The sequence below is a fragment of the Erinaceus europaeus genome, chromosome 7 (assembly GCF_950295315.1).
Source record: "Erinaceus europaeus chromosome 7, mEriEur2.1, whole genome shotgun sequence".
Lineage (NCBI taxonomy): Eukaryota > Metazoa > Chordata > Mammalia > Eulipotyphla > Erinaceidae > Erinaceus > Erinaceus europaeus.
Window position 1 is genome coordinate 77,002,226 of NC_080168.1, and position 27,357 is coordinate 77,029,582.

The following is a 27,357-nucleotide window of genomic DNA, read 5'->3' on the forward strand; positions in this document are numbered from 1 at the left end:
TTTCTGGCATAGATGATTTAACAATGCAGCAGACATTTACTGTATACAAAAGTGTGCGGGGAGAGATAATGAACATTTTTTACCTCATAATTTTATTCTGTTTCATGTAATTGTTCCTTAATTCTCTTTGTACCTTTCTGAGCTTATTTGTGAACCAAGGATAATAATATTTTACCTTTATAGAAATATAAATTAATTTAAAACATTTAGAACAACACTTGATATTAGTAAATGCCCAGTAGCTGTTAGCTGTTACTCATTTTGTATCTTATTTTCAAACATTTTAGGATTGAAGTTTATTTTAAGGCAGATGTGTTCATTCTAGCTATCTGGCTGTGCATCTGATAATTTGATTTAGCCCTGCCAATGTACCTGGATTATTTTTCATAGCAACAGTAAGTGATAATTTTTTTGTAAAATATTTTCCAGAGAGAGAGAGAGAGAGAGACCGACCGACCGACCGACCCCTGGGCACTGACTGCTTTGCTCTAGTTTATGGTAGTTCTGGGGATTGACTGAGGAACCTTGGAGTCTCAGGCATAAAAAAATCTTATTAAACACTTTTTTTTTTCTGGCAGAGATGATTTAACAATGCAGCAGACATTTACTGTATACAAAAGTGTGCAGGGCAGGGTAGAGGGCATAGCCAAGTATTCTAAAACTGATTGATAGGATGTAATAAGACTGTTGAACCTGTGAGGTTTTCTCTGCTTTTGTGGTTAACCCAACAGTGGAAGAGACATTTTACCAGATTGGTTAAACAATGAGAAGGACCTTGAAGTTGTGAAGCTTGAATTTCCTTTGTAAGAAAAAGTACTTTTATTTCTGACTTTCTATAATTTATTAGGTTACCAGTGTCCCAAAAACATTATTTGTGGTTACTTCCTAGGCAGAAGACAATGGTTTAGGAAGCTGAGGCTTGTTATCCTCAAAATTAATCTTCCACTTTTAATCTTCTAGAGCTTTTCATTAGTGTTATGCCCTTGTTGAACAGTTTGTGTTCACATTTTTGGCTACAGAGTACTCTAAAGTGAACATGGTATTACAAAGATTATCTTGGCAAGGGTGTGGAAATGGATCGAGATTGTCATCCTTCTTCTGGAGTCTGGACGATATGTTCTTGATTTGTAGAACTATGATAACACATACACATATCTAAGTTGCCACTGCATAGCGTGCACTAATAATGGACATTTTTTACCTCATAATTTTATTCTGTTTCATGTAATTGTTCCTTAATTCTCTTTGTACCTTTCTGAGCTTATTTGTGAACCAAGGATAATAATATTTTACCTTTATAGAAATATAAGTTAATTTAAAACATTTAGAACAACACTTGATATTAGTAAATGCCCAGTAGCTGTTAGCTGTTACTCATTTTGTATCTTATTTTCAAACATTTTAGGATTAATTAAAGTTTATTTTAAGGCAGATGTGTTCATTCTAGCTATCTGGCTGTGCATCTGATAAAATTCAGCCATTAGATTTTTAAAAATATTTATTTATTTCCTTTTGTTGCCCTTGTTTTTTTATTGTTGTAGTTATTATTGTTGTTATTGATATTGTCATTGTTGTACAGGACAGAGAGAAATGGAGAAAGGAGGGGAAGATAGAGGGAGAGAAACATAGACACCTGCAGACCTGATTCACCACTTGTGAAGCGACTCTCTGCCCTGCAGACAGAGTCAGGGGCTCGAACTGGGATCCTGACGCTGTCCTTGCGCTTTAAGCCACCTGCACTTAACCCGCTACACTACCCCCTGACTCCCCTCAACCATTAAATTTTATGTTTTATGTTTTTGATTGCCTAGATTACCAAGAAAAAAAATCTTGGTAGAATTGTTAATAAGAATTTATTTCTTTTTCGGGGGCAACTCATTAATATGCCAGTTCTACAGCTGAGTTCCTTGATTCTCTAGGATGTAATAACATACCAGTATCTGCAACTGTCTTGATCTATTTTAATTGCTAGATAAACAGAACATCTGCATATCTTCTACCAGACACAGAGGAGACCTCTGTGACTCCAGTAAATTCCACAGCCACCACTACAATATGATGTTAATTGGGAACCTGCCAAAGTATAAGTAACTTGAATCATTTTACATGATGCAAGCCATTTTTTTTACATTGAAATATGCGTGAGGGAAGCATTATCTTGAATGGTTTTTCATTTCCTCTCAAGTACAGAATTGTATCTACTTATTAAAAAATTGCTATCCGGTCTCCGCCATCTTGGAGATGGGAGACGGGCGATGTCTGTAGTCTTTCTGCTAATGCAAACAACAAAAAAGACACGATAGTCGCCCCCCGCCCCCTTGAGTGAGGACACTGTCACTGTGTAACTGCTGACCAAAGCAGCAGAAGAAACGAGTGTGTTAAAACCAAAGGCGGCAACACTGACAGCAGCTTCGCCTGCCTGCAGGGGCAGCAGAAAGGAAGTGACTAAGGACCAGAAGGATGGTGCAGTCCTGTACCGCCTACGGCTGCAAGAACCCATACAATAAGGATAAGCCCATTTCTTTTCACAAGTTTCCTCTTACACGACCTAATCTTTGTAAAGAATGTGAAGCAGCTGATAGAAGAAAAAACTTTAAGTCAACAAAGTACAGCAGTATTTGTTCAGAACACTTTACTCCAGACTGCTTTAAGAGGGAATGCAACAACAAGTTATTGAAGGAGAATGCTGTGCCCACAATATTTCTCTGTACTGAACCGCATGACAAGAAGGAAGAGCTACTGGAACCACAGCGACAGCTTCACCCGCCTCCTTTAGCACCTCTCATTTCCCAAGTTGATGCTGCAATTGGATTACTCATGCCTCCTCTTCAGACCCATGATAACCTCTCAGATTCCTGTGACCTCAACTATACCGTGGAGGATACCATGCACCAGAGAAAAAGAATTCATCAGCTAGAACAACAAGTTGAAAAACTGAGAAAGAAGTTCAAGACTGCACAGCAGCGATGCAGAAGACAGGAACGACAGCTTAAGAAGTTAAAGGAGGTTTTACACTTCCAAAGAGAAAGAAGACACACCAGAGAGAGGTTATGTGATTCTACCAAATGACTACTTTGAAATAGTTGAAGTACCGGCATAAGAACATGAAATTTGTATTATTATTATTATTATTATTTAATGGGGCAGCACCACATATCTTTTTCGGCCTTTTAAAGAGGTTCCATTGAGGGTGGGAAGGATGTACTTGCTTACTTGTATAAAAAACATTACAGAATTAAAAAAAAAAAAATTAGATATATACTCTAAAAGTATACATTTTTGTTTGTAATTCCAGGGTTCTTACATCTTAACAAACTATTTAAAAAGTTTAAACTAACCTCAGAACCCTACTGTAAGTTTGTTTCAAGAGAGTTGGAGAGTTTTGTTCTTTAATTTGAGTATTTATAGAAGTATGTAAAAATAAAATGAGAACAGTAAAGTGAGAATGATTTAAGTTTAAAATTTTAAAATTAACGCAGTTTTATTTTATTGAGAGAGCTTACTTATATTTTAAATCAGAAGTTTAGATAAGATCATGGGGCCTAACTTCTCAGAATATATATATATATATATATATATATATAGTCTTATTCATACATTCTTATAAAGTCAGAAGATTATTTATGTTAATCACTTGTCAAAGCTAAATTGACAAGTCAATTAAAAACACAAGACTGGCTGTTTTCAGAGAAGAAAATGAAATCATTTCATTCCTAATCAATCTTGTTCAATAATCATATAAAGTGGATTGTTTCAGGTGAAAAAAAAATTGCTATCCTCTGCTCTTCATTTTTTCTTAATAATGCACAGGACTATAAAACATAAAGTAAGAAAATTTAAAACCTCATGTCACTACGGTAGGATAGAAAAGTGAGAAATCTAGAATGGTTTCTAAGCTTTTTTGTCTTAGGCATCTGAATGATGGTTCCACTACTGGGCTAGAAAATATTAGAGGAAATGGGCAGGATTAGAACTGATAAAAACATGGCATTTTTTTTTTTTGTTCTGAGTCTTCATTATTTCTGACTCCTTTATTATAATTCATTAATTCAATAAAGGGATATTTGTGCTTCCTTTTAAAAAATTGTTATGGGAGAGGTGGGAAAGACATGGAAACTATAGTGCCACTCAGCTCTGTTGTAAGGTGATATGAGAATTGAACCTTTAATTCCTGCTGCCTCAGGCAGGCATGCAAGTTCTGTGCTCTGATAAGCCGAGCTATCTACCTAGCCCTGCGCCTACTTTTTGCAATCCTTCTTTTATAGAGGCTTAAGATTATTTAGTGATCAAAATGTCAACCTTCATGGTGTTTGCATTTTACTAAGAGGTGCAACAAATGACAGATAAGCAGATTGGTAGTCTCAGAAGTTGGTAAACTCTCTAGGGACAAAGCAGAAAGTGGGATAAGGAGTACCAAGCTTAGAGTAGAACCTGCAGTTCTAAACATTGCAGCCAATGTGGATTTCACTGAGAGGCTGAAATTTGAATGAAGTCAAAGGAGGTAGATAAGCAGAGATAGGCTGAATGAAGTATTTTAGGAACTTAGGGAATACTTCTGCCCTGAGGTGGGAGCAATCTGGCATGTTACAGCACTAGCAAGGAGTTCAGTGTGGGGAATTGATGAATAATAAGCAAGAGTATTAGCTGGGGTCTAGGTCATAGTGCAGTGGGTTAAGCACACATGGTGCAAAGCACAAGGACCTGAGTAGGGATCCTGGTTCGAGCCCCTGGCTCCCCATCTGCAGGAGGGTTGCTTCCAGATGTCTTTCTCTCCCCCTCTCTGTCTTCCTGTCCTCTCTTGATTTCTCTCTGTCCTATCCAACAATAATGACAGCAGTAACAACAATAATAAGGTAAATAACAAGGACAACAAAAAGGGAAGAAAAAAGAGTAGTTAGCTTTTAAGCCTACTGTGTGCAACTCAGTTGGTAACAATAGGTAAAACAGATTTGTAAGTAATTAAAAAATATTAGTAACTTAATAATGATTAACAAGATTGAAAAAGGGTAGTTCCCATCACCAGAGTTCAGTGTCCCCTCCCCTCCATTGGAAGCTTCCGTATTCTTTTTTTTTTAATATTTATTTTATTTATTTATTCCCTTTTGTTGCCCTTGTTGTTTTATTGTTGTAGTTATTATTGTTGTTGTCATTGTTGGTTAGGACAGAGAGAAATAGAGAGAGGGAGGGGAAGACAGAGAGGAGGAGAGAAAGATAGACACCTGCAGACCTGCTTCACCGCCTGTGAAACGACTCCCCTGCAGGTGGGGAGCCGGGGTTTGAACCGGGATCCTTATGCCAGTCCTTGTGCTTTGGGCCACCTGCGCTTAGCCCGCTGCACTACAGCCTGACTCCCCGCTTCCGTATTCTTTATCCCTCTGGGAGTATGGACCAAAGATCTTTATGGAGTGTCAAAGGTAGGAGGTCTGGCTTCTGTAATTGCTTCTCCACTAAATATGGTCTTTAGCAGGTTGATCCAGCCTGTTTCCTTCTTTCCCTAGTGGGAAATCATTCAATCAATTCCTTAGCTAGCCTTTGTGGTCAGGTGTAAGGTTGAGCTCATCGTGGATGGACTTGTGTAAACAAATGTGTTTAGGACTGGAAGATAGGTAAAATGCACACTGCACCCTGTGTGAGGAACCTCCTCAAATCCCTGGCACCATGTGGGATCACTATGCATAGCAGGTGCTGTCATATATCTCTTTTTCTCTCCTTCTCTGTCTCTAGATTGAGATGTGAGAAAAAATTGTTGATACAGTTTGTTTTTTTTTGTACTCTAAAATACTTTGTATAATGTTAAGTAAGAAAACTAATGAGTGATTTGCAAGGAAGTTTTCTTCCTTTAGAGTTAACAATACAGTTTTAAAAAACATTTGAAGTGGGGGCTGGGAAGTAGCGCAGTAGGTTAATTGCACATGGCACGAAGTGCAAGGATGGGCATAAGGATCCTGGTTCGAGCCCCCAGGTTGAGCCCCCAGCTCCCCGTCTGTGGGGGGTGTCTCTTCACAAGCGGTGAAGCAGGTCTGCAGGTGTCTTTCTCCTTCTCTATCTTCCTGTCCTCTCTCAATTTCTCTCTGTCCTACCCAGCAACAATGACAGTAATAACAACAACAGTGATAAACAACAAGGGCAACAAAAGGGGAAAAAATAGCCTCTAGGAGCAGTGGCTTTATAGTGCAGGCATTGAGCCCCAGCAATAACCCTGGAGGCAAAAAAAAAAAAAAAAAAAAACCTTGAGGTTTGAAATTGAATATTAAATACTGATTTTCTTTGTTCTTTATTTTGTTGTCTTTCTCTCTATATATATGTTTATATATGGGCACAGATGTTTCCCTTGCTAATCAGATTAGTTCAGCACAGTGTACTGTGATACTTAGTTAACCATTGTACATATTATAATAAGACATATTCCCCAAAATACATTGCAAGTATGTGAGAAGTTATTTGATGGATGCCTACTTTACTTTCACATTTGAATTTGCAAGTACATCTTAGAATGTAGTTTTTGTTTTTGAGGGAAATTATATGTATTGGCACACTGGGGATACTGAATTGCTAGTTGTTTTGAAAACTAACCTGATTCTGTAGAATTTTTAGTTTGCCTTCTGTGGTACTGCTCTGCAAGTGTAGTAAATGAAGCATAAACAGTGTTTCAGTTTGAAGCTGAATTCTTGGGTGCTCATTGAGGAAGCTAACTTGGTGCACGTCCCACATGTTGAGAATGAAATATCAGGTATATATTTTCAGAGGTTTGAAGTGAACTTTGAGTGTGTGTGTTCGTATTCAGACTAGCTGTTTTCTTCTTCATTTATTTTTTTTCTTTTATTGCTTTTAAACTTGAATTAAACTTTTTCAGTTATCACCATATGCATATTATTAGTTGACTTGCAGTGGGACATTTCCTTCAGTCCCATCATTATCTAGTGCTGTGTAAGTACAATGATTCTCAAACATATTGTTTTCAGGACTCCAAAACGAAACATTATATGCTAAATAACATACCTTTAATAATAATAAATAAAAAGGCCATTTTCCAACAACTATAGTGAGAGTAATAGTAGTTTTTTTTCTTTTTGAAAATTTTTATTTTTCATTGCTGCCAGATTTATCACTGAGGCTTGGTGCCTGCATGATGAATCCACAGCTCTTTGCTTTTTTTTTTTTTAATTAGTACAGGAGAAATTGAGAGGGACAGAGGAGATAGAGAGGATTTCAAAAGACACCTGCACCCCTGCTTCAGTGCTTGTGAAGCTTCCCCACCTCCCAGCTGGTGTGGAGTGGGTGCTTTTGTCTTTGAGCATAGTAATTAATGTATGTACTCAACCAGGTATACCACTGTAATAGCAATTTTCAAATCTGTGTAATATCTGTCTTTAAGACAAGCTGGGTTTTTATATCCACTTCTGTATTCACTTTACAGTGACAGGGTATTTCACCTAAAGTATCTAAAAACTGATCTCTTCAAATATATAATTAGAAAGGAGAGTAGTGATTAATAACATTTATCATTGTAGAAATTATCTGTAACACCCACCACTGGCTATTAGACCCATTCCATTCTTGCTTTTATGCCCACTCTCTTCCCCTTATAACCTCAGTCCTGCTGTTGGTGGCAACAGATTTATTTTTTAGTTTATTACCCTTTGTTTTCTCAATACTATGCATATATATGTGTATATATATAATAATATTTTACTCATGTTTTTCCTTCTGATTTATTTCAATTTGTAGATTCCCTCTAGTCCCTTCCATTTTGCTGCATATGATGACATTTCTTTCTTTTTTTAAATCAACTGAATTGTCCTTTACTATGTTTTATACCACATCATCTTTACTTAGTCATCTGTCAATGGGCACTAAGGTTGATTTCATATCTTAGCTGTTGTGAATAGTGCTACAGTAAACCAATATCATCAATTTAAGCAGAAAGTTTGAATATTGGAAAGTTGTCAAGCTTGTGGTAGTGGGTGTAAGTTTTCAGAATTTCTAATTTTCATTTCAAAGATAGAATTTCACAGCAACAAATACTATAAGTTGTTTTCTTTGAAAGGATGCAGTTATTCTATTCATTTTTGAGAAAACATCTTTCAGACATTAGTCTGAGCACCTACAGTTTGTGAGTAATTTTTCAAGTCCAAAACAATCCTCCCTGAAAGAAAATTAATAGTTAGTTCAGCTCCCAACTCAAACAGTGGCACACACATTTTTGTTTGAGACACCAATGTTGATATCCAGCAGAAGTGCTTTCCCATTTGGTGCTAGAGTGCAAAGATATATATATCAAGAGTCAAAACTGAATACAGCATGATTTTTACTGTTCATAAGGCCATACTTATATTAAACTATGTTTTTCTTCCTTTCACTGTGAGATGTGGTAAAAGGCTCACTAATATATGGTACCACTACCTTCATTTGTTGTAACCATTACAGTTGTATTCTTTTATTTTTTATCAATATTATTTTTTCCTTACCAGGGCTTTACTGCTTCAGGCTGATTTATTTCAGAGCGAGAGGGAGAGAGAAGAAATGAGAAACAGGCAGAGAGATACAACACCTTCTTCCAGTGTGATGGGAACTAGACTTAAATCTGGGTCACAGTAATGGTAAAATAGTGTACTATCCAGGTGAGTTATTTTGCAGTCCCAGCCATGACAATTTCATCCACAACTACCAGCACAGTGAAAAAAGAAGTTAAATATTTTAATGGAAATTGCTTTGATTTTTGAAGATACCTGGATAATCTTGAGGTTCTATTGGTATTCTAGGACTGTGCTCTGAGGAATGCGGATTTAGCATGTTGTAGTGAGAAAAGCTGTAGTTTGATTTTGAGATACCCACTAAGACATTAAGCCTTTTTTTTTTTTTTTTTTTTTTTTTTTATGGTTGTAGTCTAATAGAGACACTACCTTCCTCCAGTGGTTTTTAGGATAGTTATCAGGTGGCACATCTGTTTCAGTGCATGTTATAGACACTGACTACAGTCCTTTTTGTTTTTGTCTCTATGACTTTGTGACAACTGGTGATTACCATTGGAAGGGTGGGAACACAGAACTTTGGTCCGTAACCATACAATCTTGTAAGCCACTATTAATTACAAATAAAAAATGCTTAATAAATAAAACAGTTTTTAAAGACATGGTCTTTTTTTTAAGTTTCTTTATTGGGGGAATTAATCGTTTACAGCCGACAGTAAAATATAATAGTTTGTACGTGCGTAACATTTTTCAGTTTTCCACATAACAATTCAACCCCCATTAGGTCTGCCTCTGCCATCAAGTTCCAGGACCTGAGCTGTCTTCCACACCCTAGAGTCTTTTACTTTGGTGCAATACACCAACTCCAGTCCAAGTTCTGCTGTGTGATTTTTTAAATTACTTTATTGGGGGGATTAATGTTTTACAGTCAAGAGTAAATACAATAGTTTGTACATGCACAACATTTCTCAGTTTTACACATAATAATACAACCCCCACTAGGTCCTCTGTCATCCTTTTCCAGGACCTGTACTCTCCCCACCACCCATACTAGAGTCTTTTACTTTGGTGCAATACACCAACTCCAGTTCAGGTTCTACTTGAAAGCACATTTTTTAAATGATCATTTAAAACATAGGTGATAGAAATATTGTTAGAGTTGCTCAGGTAAATGCCTACTTTCCAAACTGAGGAATTCTTCAGACCTTCCAAGTTGCCCTCCCTGTACCTCGTCTGAATCCCGTACACCTTAGCAGTCACAATGGGCTTTCTAATCTCCCACTGAATTTGTGCAGAGGCTCCTGTGGGAAGTTTTGTGTTTTTCTTACTTTTTGAATAATAGACACACTACTAACATTTGAAATTGTACTGTCTTGTACTTGAACGGAAGAACAAGCTGAAACAAAAATGTATGATCTCAATGTTTTATATATGTGCTGAACTGCCACCAAGGTTTATGGCTGACTGTAGAGGTTCAACTTTAAATTTTGCTGCCACTGCCTGCGTCATGTCAATTCTCGGAAAAAATTAAACCTAGTAGCAGAAAATGTTCCTTTTCTCAGTAACTGCAGAGAACATAAAAGGCATGTCTGTATTCTTCCCATATCTAGGTATACATGCACAAATACAGGGTTGGTATGATGTACCTTTAATAAGTTAGAAGGAAAGGCAATGGGAAGAAAAAAAAAAAGAGAGAGTATAAGACTTCATTAAGATTTAAAATCACAAGTTTAACTCAGACTTACAATTTACTCTTCAGTTTAATATTTTTTTAATAATGAAATATTTAAAGCTTATAGAAAAGAATGAGAATAAAAGTACCAAGACCTGAGGCCTGCTGCTATTTTTCATAACTGTTGACATTTGCCCTGTATATGTTTTTTTGTGTGTGTGTGTTTCATTTTAAAGGAGCTAAGGCGTTTTAAATAAAATTGACATCCCATTTTTCTTTTTTCTAGTCCCACCACCATTTCCCTTTCCAGAAGTAACCATTGTCTTGAATTAATGTGTGTTATTGTGACTCATTCTGACAAATCTGCAATTGCCTACAACAGAATCTTCATAGTTTAACTGGAGAAAACCAACAAAGGTTTTTGAGAGATGTTTTTTAAGTACTGTCATCCAAAATTGCTAACAGTTATAGATGTTCATTGCATAGACTGAATAGATTTTTTTTTTCCTGATTAGAGACTAGCTTGACAAATCTTTTTTTTTTTTCTTGCTTCTACAGTACATTAATTCTTAAAGATTTTATGGAATTAATGGACTGGCACTGTATCTCAGCAGGTAAAACAAATGCCTTACCATGCATAAAGACCCAATTCCAAGCCGCACCTCACATGGATAACACCAGGAGGAAAGCTCCACAATCAGAGGAGCAGTGCTATGGTGTCTCTCTTCCTTTCTTTTTGCATAACCATTGTACTATTCTCCCCAGCCCTCTCCTTCATTCCATCTATCTTTCTCTCTGAAATAGAAAGAATGAAAATGTCAGTCCAGGAGTAGTTGAATCTTGCTTGCATGCACAAGAGCTCCCATCCCTGTGACCTCCTGGGACTTTAATATAGATTATGTGGTCAAAAGTAATTATTTATGAGGAACTTAACTCAGTTTCTATGTTTTTTTAATCTTGATTTATTTATTGGATAGAGGCATCCAGAAACCAAGAGGGAAGGGGGTGATAGAGGAGGAGAGAAACAGAGAAACACCTGTAACATTAATTTACCACTCGTGAAGCTTTTCCCCTGCAGGTGGGTACCATGGGCTCGAGCCCAGGTCCTTGCACCTTGTAACGTGTGCTAAACTAGGTACACCACCACCTGACCCCAATTTCCATGATAGAAGATTTTTGAGTTCTATTTTAGCCTTGATACCTATGATAATATAGTCTCTCCTGTATGTATTTTGTAATAATTGCACCAACAGTATTTTAATGTGAATTAAATATATTTGTGGTATTTCTCAGAATTGATCTATAATTGATGCAACAACCATTGTCATATTTAGGTTTTTGTTTTTCAGTTTGTCATTACTGTGGATTTATTAATACAACCTAAATGTTCAGAGCCATTACTCATGAATTCCACTTAATTTTTTTTTTTCTTTACATGTGCTGCCAGGGTTTGAACTCAGGACCTCATGCTTGAGAGTCCAATACTTTATCCATTGTGCCACTTCCCAGACCACACTTAAATTTTATAGACTAAAATTTACTATAGTTTGCATTGTGATCTCTATGAATAATTGTTTGGGATCTCTATTTGTGCCCTATTTTGTGTTTTTTATGGAAAATATCAGAAAAATATTCTTATGTTTTTACCTTTAGACATGCTGTGTTTACCTATTTAACATTCTGTAACACTCGGGCTTTATCAAACCTGTACATTTCCTGTGTTGTATAGCAGTCGGGAAAAACTTAGGAAAAACTTATCTTACCTGGAAGAAATGACAGGTATGCTTTCATTTCTTCCTTTTGATTTTCTATAGTTTCCTATTTTTACAGGTAGTTTTCTGTTTTGATTTATGTATATTTAAGATCTTGACAAGAGCCCAGCTTTTTACATATCAAATGTAGCATACAAGCAAACTCACAGTGTGATTTGCATAAACTATTTAAACAATCACTGAGTCAATTTTTATTTCTAGAAATTCTCCCCCCCCCCCCACGGCTTCAGTAAGGCTTTGTTCCTATACAAGTCTACAACCTACCACTTCGAGCAGACTTTTTAAAAAAAAATTCCTTCCTACATAGAGAGTGAGAAACCGGTGGGGCAGGGGTAGATAGAGAAGGAGAGGCACCACAGCACTGATCCACTACTTGGGAAGCTTCTCATTTACATTGTGCTCTCTTGTGGTGACTGATCATTGCACTTGGTAAACTGTTTGCTATATTAGAAACAATCTCCCACCTAGCCCCTAAAAACTCCATTTCATTTAAGATTCATTATATACATGTATGGTTCCTTCTCTAGTTCTTACAGTCTGAATACTACTCTTTTTTAAAAACACATTTTCAAAATATTTATTCATCTGATAGGACATAAGGGTGTTGAGAGAGGAAGGGAAGATTGGGAGAATGAAAGAGTGACACCTGTAGCACTGCTTCATCACTCCTGAAGCTTTTCTCCTTGCAGTTGAGGACTGGTGCTTAAACCTGGGCCTTTGCACATGGAAAAGAAGAAACATGAAATCATAAAACCTAGTGAAGCTGTTATAGCAAAGAAAAAAAAGGTGGGGAGGGGTGAGTGAAGACACCACACCACAGCACTAAATCTTCCTCCAGTGCAGTGGGAACTGGGCTTGAGCCTGAGCCATGCAGATGTACTATCCAAAAGTGCTATTATATTGTCCAATTTGGATAAGGACAATTGAAAGCACTTTTTACTAAGGCATATAAATATAAAATGTTTATATCTTTCATATCATTAAGTAGTGGTAGCTAACAGAAGTAGATATCCTTTGAGCCCTTTTTTTGTTCACTGTGGTGAACAATTTATATGAATTATTTATTTATACAACAAACTTATGAGTAGACATTGTTGTTTATCTAATAAGAGGAAAAGAATTTACAGAGGCTATTACTTGACTAACAACATGTAGCTTATAACCTTTGTCTTCAGTTTTCCAACTAGTAGTTGTCAGAATGTGGATTCAAAATCAGTTGTGTGGTTAGTAGAACAGGAGGGGGAAAAAAAGGAAATAGAGAGAAGAACTATTTTAACCTTTTATTTTGAAACATTTCAGAGGTAAACTGAAGTAGAATAATATAACAAAAGCTATATACCCCATGCTAACTTTATGATTTACGATAAGATGAAAAATATACCCTATCTCCTTTCTTTCTTTCTTTCTTTCTTTCTTTCTTTCTTTCTTTCTTTCTTTCTTTCTTTCTTTCTTTCTTTCTTCCTTCCTTCCTTCCTTCCTTCCTTCCTTCCTTCCTTCCTTTCTTTCTTTCTTTCTTTCTTTCTTTCTTTCTTTCTTTCTTTCCTATCTATCTATCTATCTATCTATCTATCTGTTTTTGGTTTTTTTCCAATTATTTATTCATTATTGGATAGAGACAGAGAAAAATTGAGAGGGGAAAAGGAGAGAGAGGGGGTCGGCTGGTAGTGCAGTGGGTTAAAGATCCTGGTTTGAGCCCCCAGTTCCCCACCTGCAGGGGGTGGGTCTCTTCACAAGTGGTGAAGCAGGTCTGCAGGTATCTTTCTCTCCCCTCTCTGTCTTCCCTTCCTCTCTCAGTTTCTCTCTGTCCTATCCAACAACAATATCAATCACAACGACAACAATAAAACAAGGGCAACAAAAGGGGAAAAAATAGCTTCCAGGAGCAGTGGATTTATTTGGCTGCAGGCACTGAGCGAGCCCTAGCGATAACCCTGGAGGCAAAATAAAATTAAAATTTTTTTTTAAAGTTTCAAATAAAAAGGTGGTGGGGGAGAGAGACAGAGTCACATGCAGCTCTGTTTCACCACTTGTGAAGCTTTCCCCCTGCAGATGAGGACTAGAGGCTTGAACCCAGCACTTTGTGCACTCTAGTGTGTGCACTTAAACAGATGCACTACCACCTGGCTCCCTATCTGTCTATTTGAAACACCAGAGTACTGCTTAGCTTTGGCTTATGGTGGTATTGGGGATTGAACCTGAGATTTTGGAGCCTCAGGCATAAAGTTTTTTGCATAACTATTATGTTGTCTCCCTTGCACTTATAGTTTTTTTTTTTTTTTTAAACCAAGGCACTATTTAGCTTATGGTGGTTTCTTGGATTGAACCTAAGACCTCTGAGCCTCAGGCATGAAAGTCTAGTGCATAGACCACTGTGCTATTTCCTTAGTCTAATGACATATTTTGTACATGCTGTCAAGTGATTAAGAATGGATTATTTTGTTAAAAAATTATATTTCATTTGTATGTGTTGGTACTTTACCCCATCTTTGTCTTGAATTTTATTTCATTAAAGCTCTGTGAAGCTACTTATCATGTTAATCTTTGAGGTGATATGTAGCTTCATTTTATAAACCTCAGTTTCTTCATAAATTTGCTATTGGGTTTGCCTTGCATAAACAAAATATCTTGGTAGTTGTTTGCAGATTGTGAGTAACCTGCCGGTTTCTGAATGCATATTTATATATTATTTAGTGCAGTGGTTCTCAAATGTGGGCAACTTTGGCAGCATCTGGACACAGTTTTGATGGTCACAATTAGGGGTGTGCTACTGACATCTGATGATCAGGAATACTACTAACCATCCTGTTGTGCCCCGCTCACCCCTCATTAATTAGCGTCATCCAGCTCCAAGTGTCAGTACTGCCAAGGATAAGAGAGGCAGTCAAGTGTTAGAGAAACTGTTGTGCCTAGTAGACAAGCCACTTGTTACAATTAATGATATTAGTATTCTAAAAGGAATATTTTTCTGTTTGTTTGCCAACAGTGTTATTATTGGAGTTTGACATGACTACCATTTCTGGTGGCCATTTTTTTTTTTATAGAGGTTGAGGGTCAAAGAGAGATAAAGGGAGGAGGATGGCGGGTGATGGCGCACAGACTATGAAGCATGAGGACCTTATGCAAGGATCCAGGTTCCAGCCCCCACTCGCACCTGAAGGGAGAAGCCTCACGGGTGGTGAAACAGGTCTGAAGGTGTCTTGCTATCTCCCCGTCCTCTTGCAATTTCTCTCTGTCCTATTCAATAAATGGGGGGTGGGGGATGGTCACCAGGAGCTTCAGCGATAGAAGCGGGGGGGGGGGGGGGGAGAAGCCTTATATTTAGGATTTTTCATGACTCATAAAAGCTTATTGTGGAAGGAAAATAAGCAGTAAATTCTTCTTTCTTTTCCATCTCCCTGAATTCTCCAACCCCTTTTCATTGTTAAAAAAAAAAAAAAAAAATTAAAGCACCATGTCCAGCACCCCATAAAGAATTTTGGTCCATAGGTGTTAGGGTAAGATGACCAGAGGGCTCTGAATTCCAGTTCCATCAGGACCGGAGAGAGAAGGGCAGGGAGGAAGGGAGGACACTCAGAAGTAGTAGGTGTGACTTAGAAAGGAAATGGGTGGGGGGAGGTTGGGAGGTAGCACACCGGGATAAATGCACATAGTGCGAAGCACAAGGACTGGTGCAAGGATTCTGGTTTGAGCCCCAGGCTCCCCATCTCCCCGACTACAGAGGGGTCACTTCACAAGCAGTGAAACAGGTCTGCAGGTGTCTGTCTTTCTCTCCCCCTTTTTGTCTTCTCCTTTCTCAATTTCTCTCTGTCCTATCCAACAATAGCAGCAACAACAACAATGCTAAAAAAAGATGGCCACCAGGAGCAGTGGATTCCTAGAGCAGGCACAGTGCCCCAACAATAACCCTGGAGGCAAAAATAAAAGAAAGGAGGTCAGGACCATAGAAAAAAATAGGCACATATATGTAAATACAGATAGTTATAGGAATAATAGTCAATTTGTATCTGCAATCTTGGGAGAACTAATGCAGTTTCCAAAGGACAAAATGGGGGACACAGAACTCTGGTGGTGGGAAAGGTGTGGAATTGTTATCTTGTAATTTTGAAAATTAATATTAAATTACTAATAAATTTTTTAAAAGCAAAAAAAAAATATTTTAAACAAGTACAAAATTGGAGAAATTGTAATGTGAGCTTCCATGTACTTACCTAAATTTAGATTATTAACCTAGTGACATTCTCATTTCAGCTGTATCCCAGTCACTGTCCTTTGTTCCCTCAGAGTTAATTTATTCAGAGAGTATGCACATGTGTTCCTACATTATGGGGACATGTTCTCTCTACCTCTTAGCTGCATCTCCAGCCACCTACAGGAATATTTTTAAAGATGCTTAGCCAAATACCATTATAGCTTTAAAAAAGGTTCCAATTTTTTTTCCCCCTCCAGAGTTATTGCTGGGGCTTGGTGCCAGTAAACCCACTGCTCCTGGTGACCATTTTTTCCATTTTATTGGCTAGGACCGAGAGAAACAGAGAGAAAAGGGAGTCTAGGAGAGAGATAGACACCTGCAGACCTGCTCATGAAATATCCCCCCTGCAGGTGGGAGCTGCAGGCTCAAACCCAGATTCTTGGACAGGTCCTTGTGCTTAGTACTCTATGCACTTTACTGGGTGTGCATCCCCCTTTTTTCTTTATATTTATTTATTTACTTATTACCAGAGCACTGCTCAACTCTGGCATATGCTGGTACTAGGGATTGAACCTGGGACCTCAGAACTTCAGCCATGAAACTCTTTTGTGTGTCATCACTATGCTGTTTCTCCAGTTGAAAAAGCACTTACTTTAAAATATCTTATAACTAACTAGTCAGTGGAACCATATAATGCTTTAATTCTACTGTTTCTTGTTTTTTCCTTTTTTAAATGTGTTCAGTTTTCTGATTTAGGGTCCAGTTCTGAGGTCACAGTGGTTTGCAGTATATTGCTTATAATATCTACTTGTAGAAAATGGTTTATTAATTCATTCTTGTTACTGTGGAGGCACTAAGCAAAGTCTGCAAAACTGTTAGAAGACCAGAAGCAAGAAATGGTCACTGGGTAGGGTATGTATCTTCTCTGGCCCAACTTCAGACCCTGGAACCACATGTGAGTGTCGTGGCACTAGTGGAAAGTGAGTGTGTCTGTGTGTGTGTGTGTGTGTGTGTGTGTGTGTGTGTGTGTGTGTGTATAAAAGTCAGTCGAAGGTCAGTGAAATTGACATATATGAGGTCCCAGCTTTGTGGGGAGAAAATCATTTATTTTTTTCCTTTTTCTTTTTACGAGAGCACTGCTCAGCTCTGCCTTATGGCGGTGTGGGGGATTGAACCTGGGACTTGAGAGCCTTGGGCATGAAAGTCTCTTTGCATAACCATTATGCTATACCCCCACCTGAGAAAATCATTTCTAGTGTAGAATCAAGACACTAATTTTAAATTTGTGTGTTAAGCATAAGTACTTGGGTATATTTATCAAATATCAGATTATTTACAAATTGCACATAGTTACAGTTAGCAAATAGACTTCAAAGAAAACTTTATCAACATGATTAAAAAATATTGAAAACAAGTAAGGAATAGAGAACTTTTAAAACAAGTTAACAGTAAAATAGAAGCAAGTAATATAATTTATATGATAAATGGGATAAAATTGTTTTCTAATTTAATATAGCTAATATGGGTTGGGAATATATGTGTATATTTTGATATAAACATTAGGGATATTATATACAAACCTTAGTTTAGAGCATTAATTTCTTACTTGAGATATTAAAGAAATTAATTGAAAAAAATATGCAACAGTTGCATCTTAGATGAGTTTAAATTTAAAGCAAATCTTAAAAAAAAATAACCACTAATGCAAAAATGACTTAGAAAACATTTTTTAAGTTCTGAAATAAAAACCTTATCCTTATAAGTTCTTGCCAACTCTTAGAAATAGACAGCTGTGGCCTACCCAGAGGTAAAACACGGAGGGTGAGCCAGCGTACTCTGAAAGACAGCTGTGTTTGTAAAGAAATACAAGTCTTTAAAAAAGAGAACTCTGTGTGTCTTCATTCCACAGCTTCTTACTTATACAGTGTCATTAGCTATTTGAAAGAAGAGGAAAAAACCCTACAGACACAGTTTTCTTCCCTCTGAAAGAACCTTTCTTAGGATTGTTTATAGTTGGAAGTTGTGGCCTTTGTTTCTAGTTTGTAGAAAGGAAAAAAAAAAAATCACCACCCATCACTGGCTTTTTATCTGGCTGTGTAAAACTTAATGATCATGGGGGATTTGGTGGTTTTATTTATTTATTCCTACCATATAAGGAACAGCTATACTTCCAGCAGAGGATAATGTCCAGTATTTAGAGCAGCTTTCAGCCTTTTTTTTTTTTTCCCCTGTAACTTCTAAATGAAGAATAATATTTCTTACATTTTCAAGTTAGGGAAAGACTTCTGTGAATTAGGAACTATGATCTAAATGTCATATTTGCCCCCTCCCACTGTCTCTTAGCACCATTTCTGCACACACTGGCCAACTTCTACATTTCTGCCTGAGAGCTTTCTCTTCTGTTCTCTGCTCTGCTTGCCTGGAGGGCAGGTCAAATATACCAGCACCTTAACATTAGCCAGTCCCTGACAGGAGCTAGTAGATTAATGCCGAGGGTCCCTTGACCTTCAAGTGGATTGACTACAAGGAACACATTGTAATTCTGAATTTTTTCCAGAGACCCACAGTAGAACAGTTTACCCCACAGCTAGCACCAATTTTCTAGATTCTTCTTCTCCTCCTCCTCTTTCTCATTGATTGCTTTCATTCTAGTCTCTTTGCATCTTCTTCCAGTGTTTTCTGGGATCAACCTCAAAACTAAGCTACTTAAACTTTAAAAGCCTTGCCTCAGAGTAAACTTTTAGAGACATTTGAGTTAAGAGATGATAAACTATAGCTCTATTTATTCAGAAAGTGGAAATGCTGGCTTTATGAGGATAACTTTGTACACACCCTCACCTTTAAAAGCAAATTACAGACCAAGGTGGTGGGAGATAGCTCAGCTGGTAGACCACACAACAGTGTACAAGGAACCAGACTTGAGTCCCTGGTTACCACATAGGAGTACCATGCAAAGAGGAATCTCCACAAGTAATGGAATAGTGCTGTGCTGTCTCTCCTCTCTCACCCCCACCTTAAAATTGTAGGCCAAAATTGGTATAATCTTCATTAAATTACTTCATTATACCATTTACATCTGATCATACCCACTTAAAGTGAGAGCATGGTATGTTCTTTGACTCTCGATCCTTATTCTGTCACCTCATTCTAATGATTTTAAAGCCTTGTATGATTTATTGTCACACTGCATGCAAAGCACATTTTCATAATTCCAAATACCCCAAGATTGAGATTCAAGAAGATTTAAATAGGAAGTCAAGATAGTTTTAGAGCACACCAGTTTTTTTTTTTTTCTTCTTCATGTTTCTATCATTTCAGATACTGCTTTCTCTCCTGGTCACTGTTCCTGCTGTTGTCTGTGTCAGGTCCATGCTTCTGCTCCAGCTGACCACCATTGTGTTCCTCCCCATTGTGCTGCCTCACAATCTTCTAAACCAGCTAAACACATCCTTCCTTTTCATCCCCATTCTTCTCTTCTTCCCCAACACTGAATTTCTCCAATTCCTTCTGGAACTGCAGCTATTATTTCAAAATGTTTGTTTCAGATACCACCTATGATCCTTTTTCTAGCTTCAATTTCTAGGCTTTCTTTTTTTTAAAATTTATTTATTTATTTTCCCTTTAGTTGCCCTTGTTGTTTTATTGTAGTTATTATTGTTGTTGTTATTGATATTATTGTTGTTGGACAGGACAGAGAGAAATGGAGAGAGGAGGGGGGAGAGAAAGATAGACACCTGCAGACCTGCTTCACCACTTGTGAAGCGACTCCCCTACAGGTGGGGAGCCGGGGGCTCGAACCGGGATTCTTACTCCGGTCCTTGTGCTTTGTGCCACGTGCGCTTAACCTGCTGTGCCACCACCTGGCTCCCTAGGCTTTCTTAATGTTCAGATTCTCTATATACTCCAGCTTTTTGAAATAACTACTTCAGAGTCATACAACTTTGTCATTTGAATATCATTTCCTCAGGGAGACAATTGCAAAGGGACAGTGTTCTGTGTATACACTGTCTGATTAGGTAAAAAAATAATGTGTTGGAAACAAGTCTAAAATTCATGAAAAGTAATGCAAGTAAATTAACTGCATCACTGGTTCAGTTGACATTCACTTTCTGCAAAGCCTTTTAAAAGGTGTTAAGTAGAAGAAAGAAAAAATAATTGGAGCCTATGTAATAATAAGTTTACTGTGTGTCTCAAAGATTACCGTAGCCTCTTCCTATTAAGAAAGAGAGAAAGGAAGAAAAAAAGAATGTTGGAATGGAGACTTGATGTTTCTTTTTTCATTTTTTTTACATGTTAGACCTTAAAAAGGTTTATATTTCTGATATTACAGTATTTCTCAATAATACTGTTTGTGTCCAAATAAGACTTATGCTTAAAAGTTAAAACAAACAAAAAAGTGATCTTTGTTAGTCTTGAAAATTCAAGTTGAATCCATTAATTTAAATCAAAGCCTAGCTGTCAACCTGTGTTCTGTTTATTTATTTACTGGGGAATTAATGGTTTACAGTAAACAGAAAAATATAATAGTTTGGAAGTTGGGCTGTAGTGCAGTGGGTTAAGCACATGTGGTGTGAAGTGCAAGGATCCTGGTTTGGAGCCCCTGGCTCCCTACCTGCAGGGGAGTCGCTTCACAGGTGGTGAAGCAGGTCCGCAGGTGTCTTTCTCTCCCACTCTCTGTCTTCCCCTCCTATCTCCATTTCTCTGTCCTATGCAACAATGACAATATCAATAACAATAATAACTACAACAACAATAAAACCACAAGGGCAACAAAAGGAGGGGAAGCAAATTAAGGGGGGCCAGGCGGTAGTGCAGCCAGTTAAGTGCATGTGGCGCAAAGCGCAAGAACCAGCGTAAAGATCCATGTTTTGAGCCCCTGCCTCCTCACCTGCAGGGAGGTCTCTTCACAAGCTGTGAAGCAGGTCTGCAGGTGTCTTATCTTTCTCATCCCCACTTTGTCTCACCATTTCTCTCTATTTCTCTCTGTCCTATCCAATAACATCAATGGCAAAAATAACAATAGGAACAATAACAAGGGCAACAAAATGGGAAAAAATGGCCTTGGTCCAGGAGGTGGCACAATGGATTGAGTGTTGAGCTCTCAAGCATGAGATCCCGAGTTCAGTCCCTGGCAGCACATGTACCAGAGTGATCTCTGGTTCTGTCTCTCCTCCCATCTTTCTCATGAATAAATAAATAAATAAAATATTTTTAAAAAAATATATCTTAAAAAAAAAAAGGCCTCCAGGAACACTGAGCCCCAGCAATAATCCTAGAGGAAAGGAAAAAAAAAGCAAGTTAAAGAAAAAACTTTAAAAAATACAATAGTTTGTACGTGCATGACATTTCTCAGTTTTCCACATATTAAGTATTCTGTATTTCTTTCTGTGTTGTGGTTATATGTGTATGTCTTCTTTATGAAAATTCACCAAAAGTATAAACTTATAATTTGTATACTTTTGTTAAGTGTAGGATATATTTTTTATAAATATATTATTAACAATAAAAGTAGCAAGAGAAGCAAAGCACTAAGACTAGAGAGACAGTTCACCAGGTAGAGTCTATGCCATTGCTATGCTCACAGCCCACGTTCAAGCCCTGCCATCACTTAGGAGTGCCACAGCACCAGGGAAAACTCTGGTCCTGCCATTGGCCTCTATCTCTATCTCTCTGTATTTGAAAGAAAAAGTCAGCCTAGGAGTGATGAAATTATATATGCAGAGTCCTGAAAAAAAGAAGCAAATCAGAAAACACATTTTTCTAAAAATCAGTCAGCCAGACCTCTTGCCAGACCTTCTGCACTGGAGAAAGCTTTGGTGTTGTACAGTTTTTCCTGATCTCTGTCTTTATCTGAAAAAGTCAACCTGGTAATGCCAAATAAATAAATAAATTGCAAAGTATTACTTTTCTGGGGCTGCCAGGGCAACATACCATGGACTGTGACATAAACAACAGAAATTTATCTTCTCACAGTTTTAGATGCTGTATCAAGTCAGGTTTGATTTCAGTTAATACCTTCATTTTTGGAATGTGATGGCCACCCTCTTGCTTCCTTTCTATTAGGTCATATTATTCTTCAGTGTATGTGATTTCTTTTTTTCTTTTTAATTTCTTTATTGGGGAATTAATGTTTTACATTTGACAGTAAATACAGTTTTCCATATTGCCGGGATAGCCTGAGGGTACTTCTTCCCGAGCTAGTGCTCTCTGGCTTGGAGAGAACTCAACTGCAGCCGATCTAGGCTGCTGTGTGGGAGAGGGATCAGGAACTCGTGCCGCACTAACTTCCGCAGGAGATACACTCTGGAACTCTCAGAGCCGGAAAGCAATTTCCAAGTGTCTTTAATCAGAAGAGCAGCTGTTTTTATACTCTCCAAGTAGGGTGGAAACAGGATGTGATATAGAGAGGGTGGAGAGAAAAGTGACTGGTGAAAATCAGAGTGTGACAAGGAGGGGGCGGAACAGGCGAGAATCCTATCACTGAACCACCAATGCCCTGGAGGGAGTGCTTTATGTAAATGTAAAAGTGATTTATGTAAATAGACCAAAGCTTTGGATCAGTAAATCCCTATATAGGCATATGGTTAAACAGAAGCCAGGGGGAGGTGGCATACTACCCAACATCTCCCCCTTTCTTTTTAACTATTTGCCATAGTATCAGGAGTGCGGGGCACTTTGTGAGGCAGGGAGACTGATAAGAGGCACACCTTTTTTGGGGTTCTACTGTCCCTCCTTGCTCAACCTCTCCGTGGTTGAGAGACTAACAGGATTGACACACCCCTCAGGCTCAAGCCCTTCCAAGCTCAACCATATCCTCACAATTCCCCAACATCTTCCTCTTACTTAATGGCCATATATAACTGGGTCAATGTCTGTAAAAGGCTTCATCTCTGTCAGGGGAATAGCAGTGTAGGGGTGAACAGAAACCTGTTGGGAAGAAAGCAGAATGATAGTGTGTAAGTGTCTTCAAAAAGAACTAGCACAAGACAGGGAGGGATAAGTAAGAGTAGCAAGAGACAGAGTGAGCCTGATGGGTGGAGGAGTGGGGGCCTGATAAGCCGAGGGGCTAGAGGGGTGATCTGGCATTGCAAAATCCCGAGTCATCTGGTGGTAAGTTCTATGAACTGCTACAGTCATTCTTCAAGAAGTCCAGCAGTATAAAAGGAGTGTCCAGCAAGTTCTATAGAAGCATCAGTCCAATGTCAAAGGCCAGGAAATAAATGCCACACGTCTATCTTGATGGAGGAGGACGGCCACTGGAACTTTTCTTCTCTGTAGAGAGTGTCCTGGAACCGCCAAAACATGGTGGACGAAACAGAAGCAGGAAGAGCAGACACCGATGGTTGAGAGAAAGGCAGTAGGAAATTCTTGTCCTTTGGAGTCTGTGAATCAGGTTCTCCAGATCGTGTCAGGTCACATCATGGGTTTCGGGGGATGGCTGTAATTGTGGGTGATGTCAGAGGTCAGGGGTCCAAGATGGATTTCTGGTGATTCTATATGAGCAGATGCTTCTTTATGCGAAGGCTTGTCATAGCTGTAGTCAATTACTTATGAAAAAACTTTGTAACAAATTAGAAGTTTACTACAATTGATAACTCAATGATTATAATTGGTTTAGGTATCTTTATAATTTCGTGTAAAGGTCATCTTACGTGACCTCATGTAGCAGTCTTTATATAGCAAAGTTTTCATACCGAATTTAAGTCACATGTATTGATTCTTAACTATTTTTACATTGGGCTTTTAGGCAAACTCAGGTTACTAGAGTTAACACATTTTAGTGACAATTTTTTTTTTTTGGTACATTTACAATATCGGATTGATGCCAAATTTGTTGTGGATTAATTTCCACAAGATAGCTTACAGGACATTTTTGGGGGCCCTCCAAAAATGTCCTGTATAGAGAATTTGTATTTTAACTTAGGAGATGATGAATTGTCACATTGAATATTTAGAGTTTTACCTTAAACACTCAGTTACTTAAATGAATTTTTACCTCTTCTCGTAAAAATGTAGCTTCGAAGTTACAATTTAACTGTTAAGTTAATGTTTACCAAACTTGAAACATGCATATTAAACATAATAGTTTATAACACGCAGGAGGAGAAAAACTTGTAAATAAGATATATCATTTCAAATGTGAATTTAGATCTACTGTCATAGTTGAACCATCTTTACTCACACAGTTTAAGACTAAACTTTTCATATTGATATCAAGACTTAAAAAAGAAATCAAAAGGGGGAATGAACAATTTTTGGACTGTTTCTGGACGTCTCCAGAAACCATGGCTGCGTCCAGCCGTTTTATATAAAGTCAGTTAACTTTCAGAGTACTCTGAGCACAATGGGTCATACAAAAATTTTGGTCACTCAACTCACTCAATTTTTTTTTTTTCCACTCACTCACAAAACACAACTGGCCAGTCATAGCATAAGACATTCATTCGGGGGGGGGGGGAAGTTCTGTGAATCAGATTTTTTTTTTATTCTGCCATGCTGTATTATGGATCCTGGGGTGCATCCTGTAGCCATTCCTCTTGCAGCCAGTCTTCTTGCAGTGTTTCTTGTTCTTCAGGGATATCAGCGCCATCATGTGGGTGTTGCCGGACATGGCGGGCAGGAACCCAAACAGGCTTGGATAATTTTGTGGAAAAATACATGCAAAACCCTTCCCCATAGTCAACAGGGGGTCAGGTCCTTTCCAAATTTTATCAGGTGGGTCTTTCCATTTGACTTTAATAGCTGGGAGGGTGGGTGGTGTTTGCCAATGAAGAATTATAGGCGGTTGGTCTGAGTTTTTGTAAATATTAAAGAGATTTAATGTAGTTAAGGCTTTTGCCAGCTGGATATTAGGGGGGGTACATTTCCCCTTTTTCTTTATTTAATTGAGCCTTAAGAGTTTGATGGGCCCTCTCAACAATGCCTTGTCCCTGTGGATTATACGGAATGCCTGTGGTATGAGTAATGTTCCAGAGGGAACAAAAATCTTTAAATTGTTTGCTGGTAAAAGCAGGTCCATTATCCGTTTTAAGTTGAAGAGGTAAGCCCATTACAGCAAAACAGGAGAGCATATGGCTTATAAGTTTTTTTGAGTTTTCTCCAGTCTGAGCTGTAGCCCATATAAACTTAGAGAAGGTATCAATTGAGACGAACACATATTTTTGTTTGCCAAAGTTAGGTATGTGGGTAACATCCATTTGCCAGAGAGCGTTGCCTTTTAAACCTCGAGGATTAACCCCCAGAGTCTGAATAGCAGGTGTTTTGATTAGACCTGCACAGGAGGAACATGTAGCAAGAATACGTTTTAACTGTGGCAGAGGAATATCAGGAAATCGAGCTCGAAGACCTTTAAGATTAACATGGGTTAGGGAATGAAAGTCAGCAGGATTAGAGACAGAGGCTAGGAGAATTCCTGTGGAGGCAAGGTGGCTGCAGCATTCCCTTCGGACAGGGGACCAGGAAGAGGGCTGTGGGAACGTAGGTGCTGAACATACAGTGGATGGGTTCTAGAACAGAGCATAGAGGCAATTTGAATTAAAAGAGGAGAAAGTGGGTTGTCATCAATTCTTACATAAGATCGAGCAAGCCATGGAAGTAAGTTAACAGTATACACACTGTCAGAAAAAAGGTTGAAGGATTCTGGTACAGCTTTTAATGCAAGGAAAACAGCATAAAGTTCTTTGTACTGAGGGGAATTATCAGGAAGTTCAGTAAAGAGAGGTTTGGGGTATTGCTGGTCTGGATAATATATAAGGGCAGCAGCTCCCTTTTTTCCACCATCAGTGAACACTGTAGGAGCAGAGGGGATGGGATCTCGAGAGAAAAGTTTAGGTACTAGTAGAGGCAACAGAGGTAAAGAAGCTATCAAATTATTAGAGGGAAAATGATTATCTAATTGTCCTGGAAAACCCATTAAACTTATGGCAAAACGAGAATGGTGGCGTATGAGCCATTCTGTATCAGTGAGAGAAAAGGGAAGAATGATTGAATCTGGTTCCCTTCCTAAGACCTGAACCGATCTGTTTCTTCCTTGGTGAACCATAAATGCTAAGGCATCAATCTCGGTAAGGAGTCTTAGAGCTCCGCCTACTGGCGTATGAAGCCATTCGAGAACACCATGTTTCTGCCACAATGCCCCCACTACCGTGGGGGTGGAGTTAAAGATTAGAAGATTTACTGGAGAGGAGGGGGAGAACCGAACGAGGTGCATGTCCTGGAGATCCTGGTTAACTTTTTCCAGAGCCAAGGAGGCTTCGGGGGTTAACATACGCTTTGAGGAGGGCTGTTTGTTTCCTTTTAACAGATCGAACAGTGGTTGCAGGCAGCTCGTAGGCAGATAAAGATACTGCCTAAGCCAATTCAAATTTCCAAGAAAACTTTGTAAAGAAGCAAGAGTGAGATTAGAAGGAAAAGTAACAGAAGGTTTTAAAGGACGAATCTGCGTTAGGGAAATCTCTGAGCCTAAGAAAGATATTGGAGGGATTAGCTGTATCTTCTCAGGAGCTACATTAAGTCCACTTCTCTTTAAGGCAGGGATTAGAAAATCACGTAGGGCGGAGAGATCTGTATCTAATTCTCCCCATATTAACACATCATCCATATAATGAAAAACCTTAAGGCCCTTATGAATATATGGGAAAAGGGCAGATTTAACAACCTCTTGACAAATAGTAGGACTATTAGCCATGCCCTGGGGCAGTACCACCCATTCAAATCTATCAGCAGGGCTGGCATTATTAATAGAAGGAACAGAGAAAGCAAAACATTTACAATCTTGTGGGTGTAAGGGAATAGAGAAAAAACAATCCTGTATATCAATAGCTATGATTGGAATTCCTGTGGGAATTGCGGAAGCAAGAGGCAAACCCCTTTGGGGGGAGCCCCAAACCTGCATGGTTTTATTAACTGCACGAAGATCTTGGAGGAGGCGCCATTTTCCTGAGCACTTTTTAATCACAAAGACTGGAGTATTCCATGGGCTCCGAGAATGACGAATGTGTCCCAAAGATAACTGCTCTTGGACGAGTTCTTTTAAAATTTCTAGCTTCTCCCTAGGCAAAGGCCACTGTTCCACCCAGACAGGCTCATTAGAAAGCCAATCTAAGCGGGGAGTTCTGTTATGAACAGTGGCAGTTAGTATTGGGGGTGCTGGTTGGGTCTAGCAGTCTCACAGGAGTGAGTGTGGTGTCCTGCAGAGGTGTCTGAGGATATCACTACATCTAAAGATTCCAGCAAGTCTCTTCCCAATAAATT

General features: G+C 38.4%; 2 protein-coding genes across 2 annotated transcripts in view; both read left to right on the forward strand.

Annotated features, from left to right (window-relative positions):
• GTF2F2 (general transcription factor IIF subunit 2) overlaps positions 1–27,357 on the forward strand; it is a 193,827-nt gene that overhangs the window by 34,533 nt on the left and 131,937 nt on the right. The gene's annotated exons all lie outside the window — the stretch shown is intronic.
• Positions 2,405–3,202, forward strand: LOC103116665 (THAP domain-containing protein 1-like). Its single transcript, XM_060193449.1, has one exon. It carries the CDS (start codon positions 2,461–2,463, stop codon positions 3,067–3,069), a length of 609 nt encoding a protein of 202 aa, XP_060049432.1. The 5' UTR covers positions 2,405–2,460; the 3' UTR covers positions 3,070–3,202.

What these genes read in the sequence shown, in the direction of transcription:
- LOC103116665 (XM_060193449.1), top strand. Translation starts at nt 2,461, where the DNA reads ATGGTGCAGTCCTGTACCGCCTACGGCTGCAAGAACCCATACAATAAG.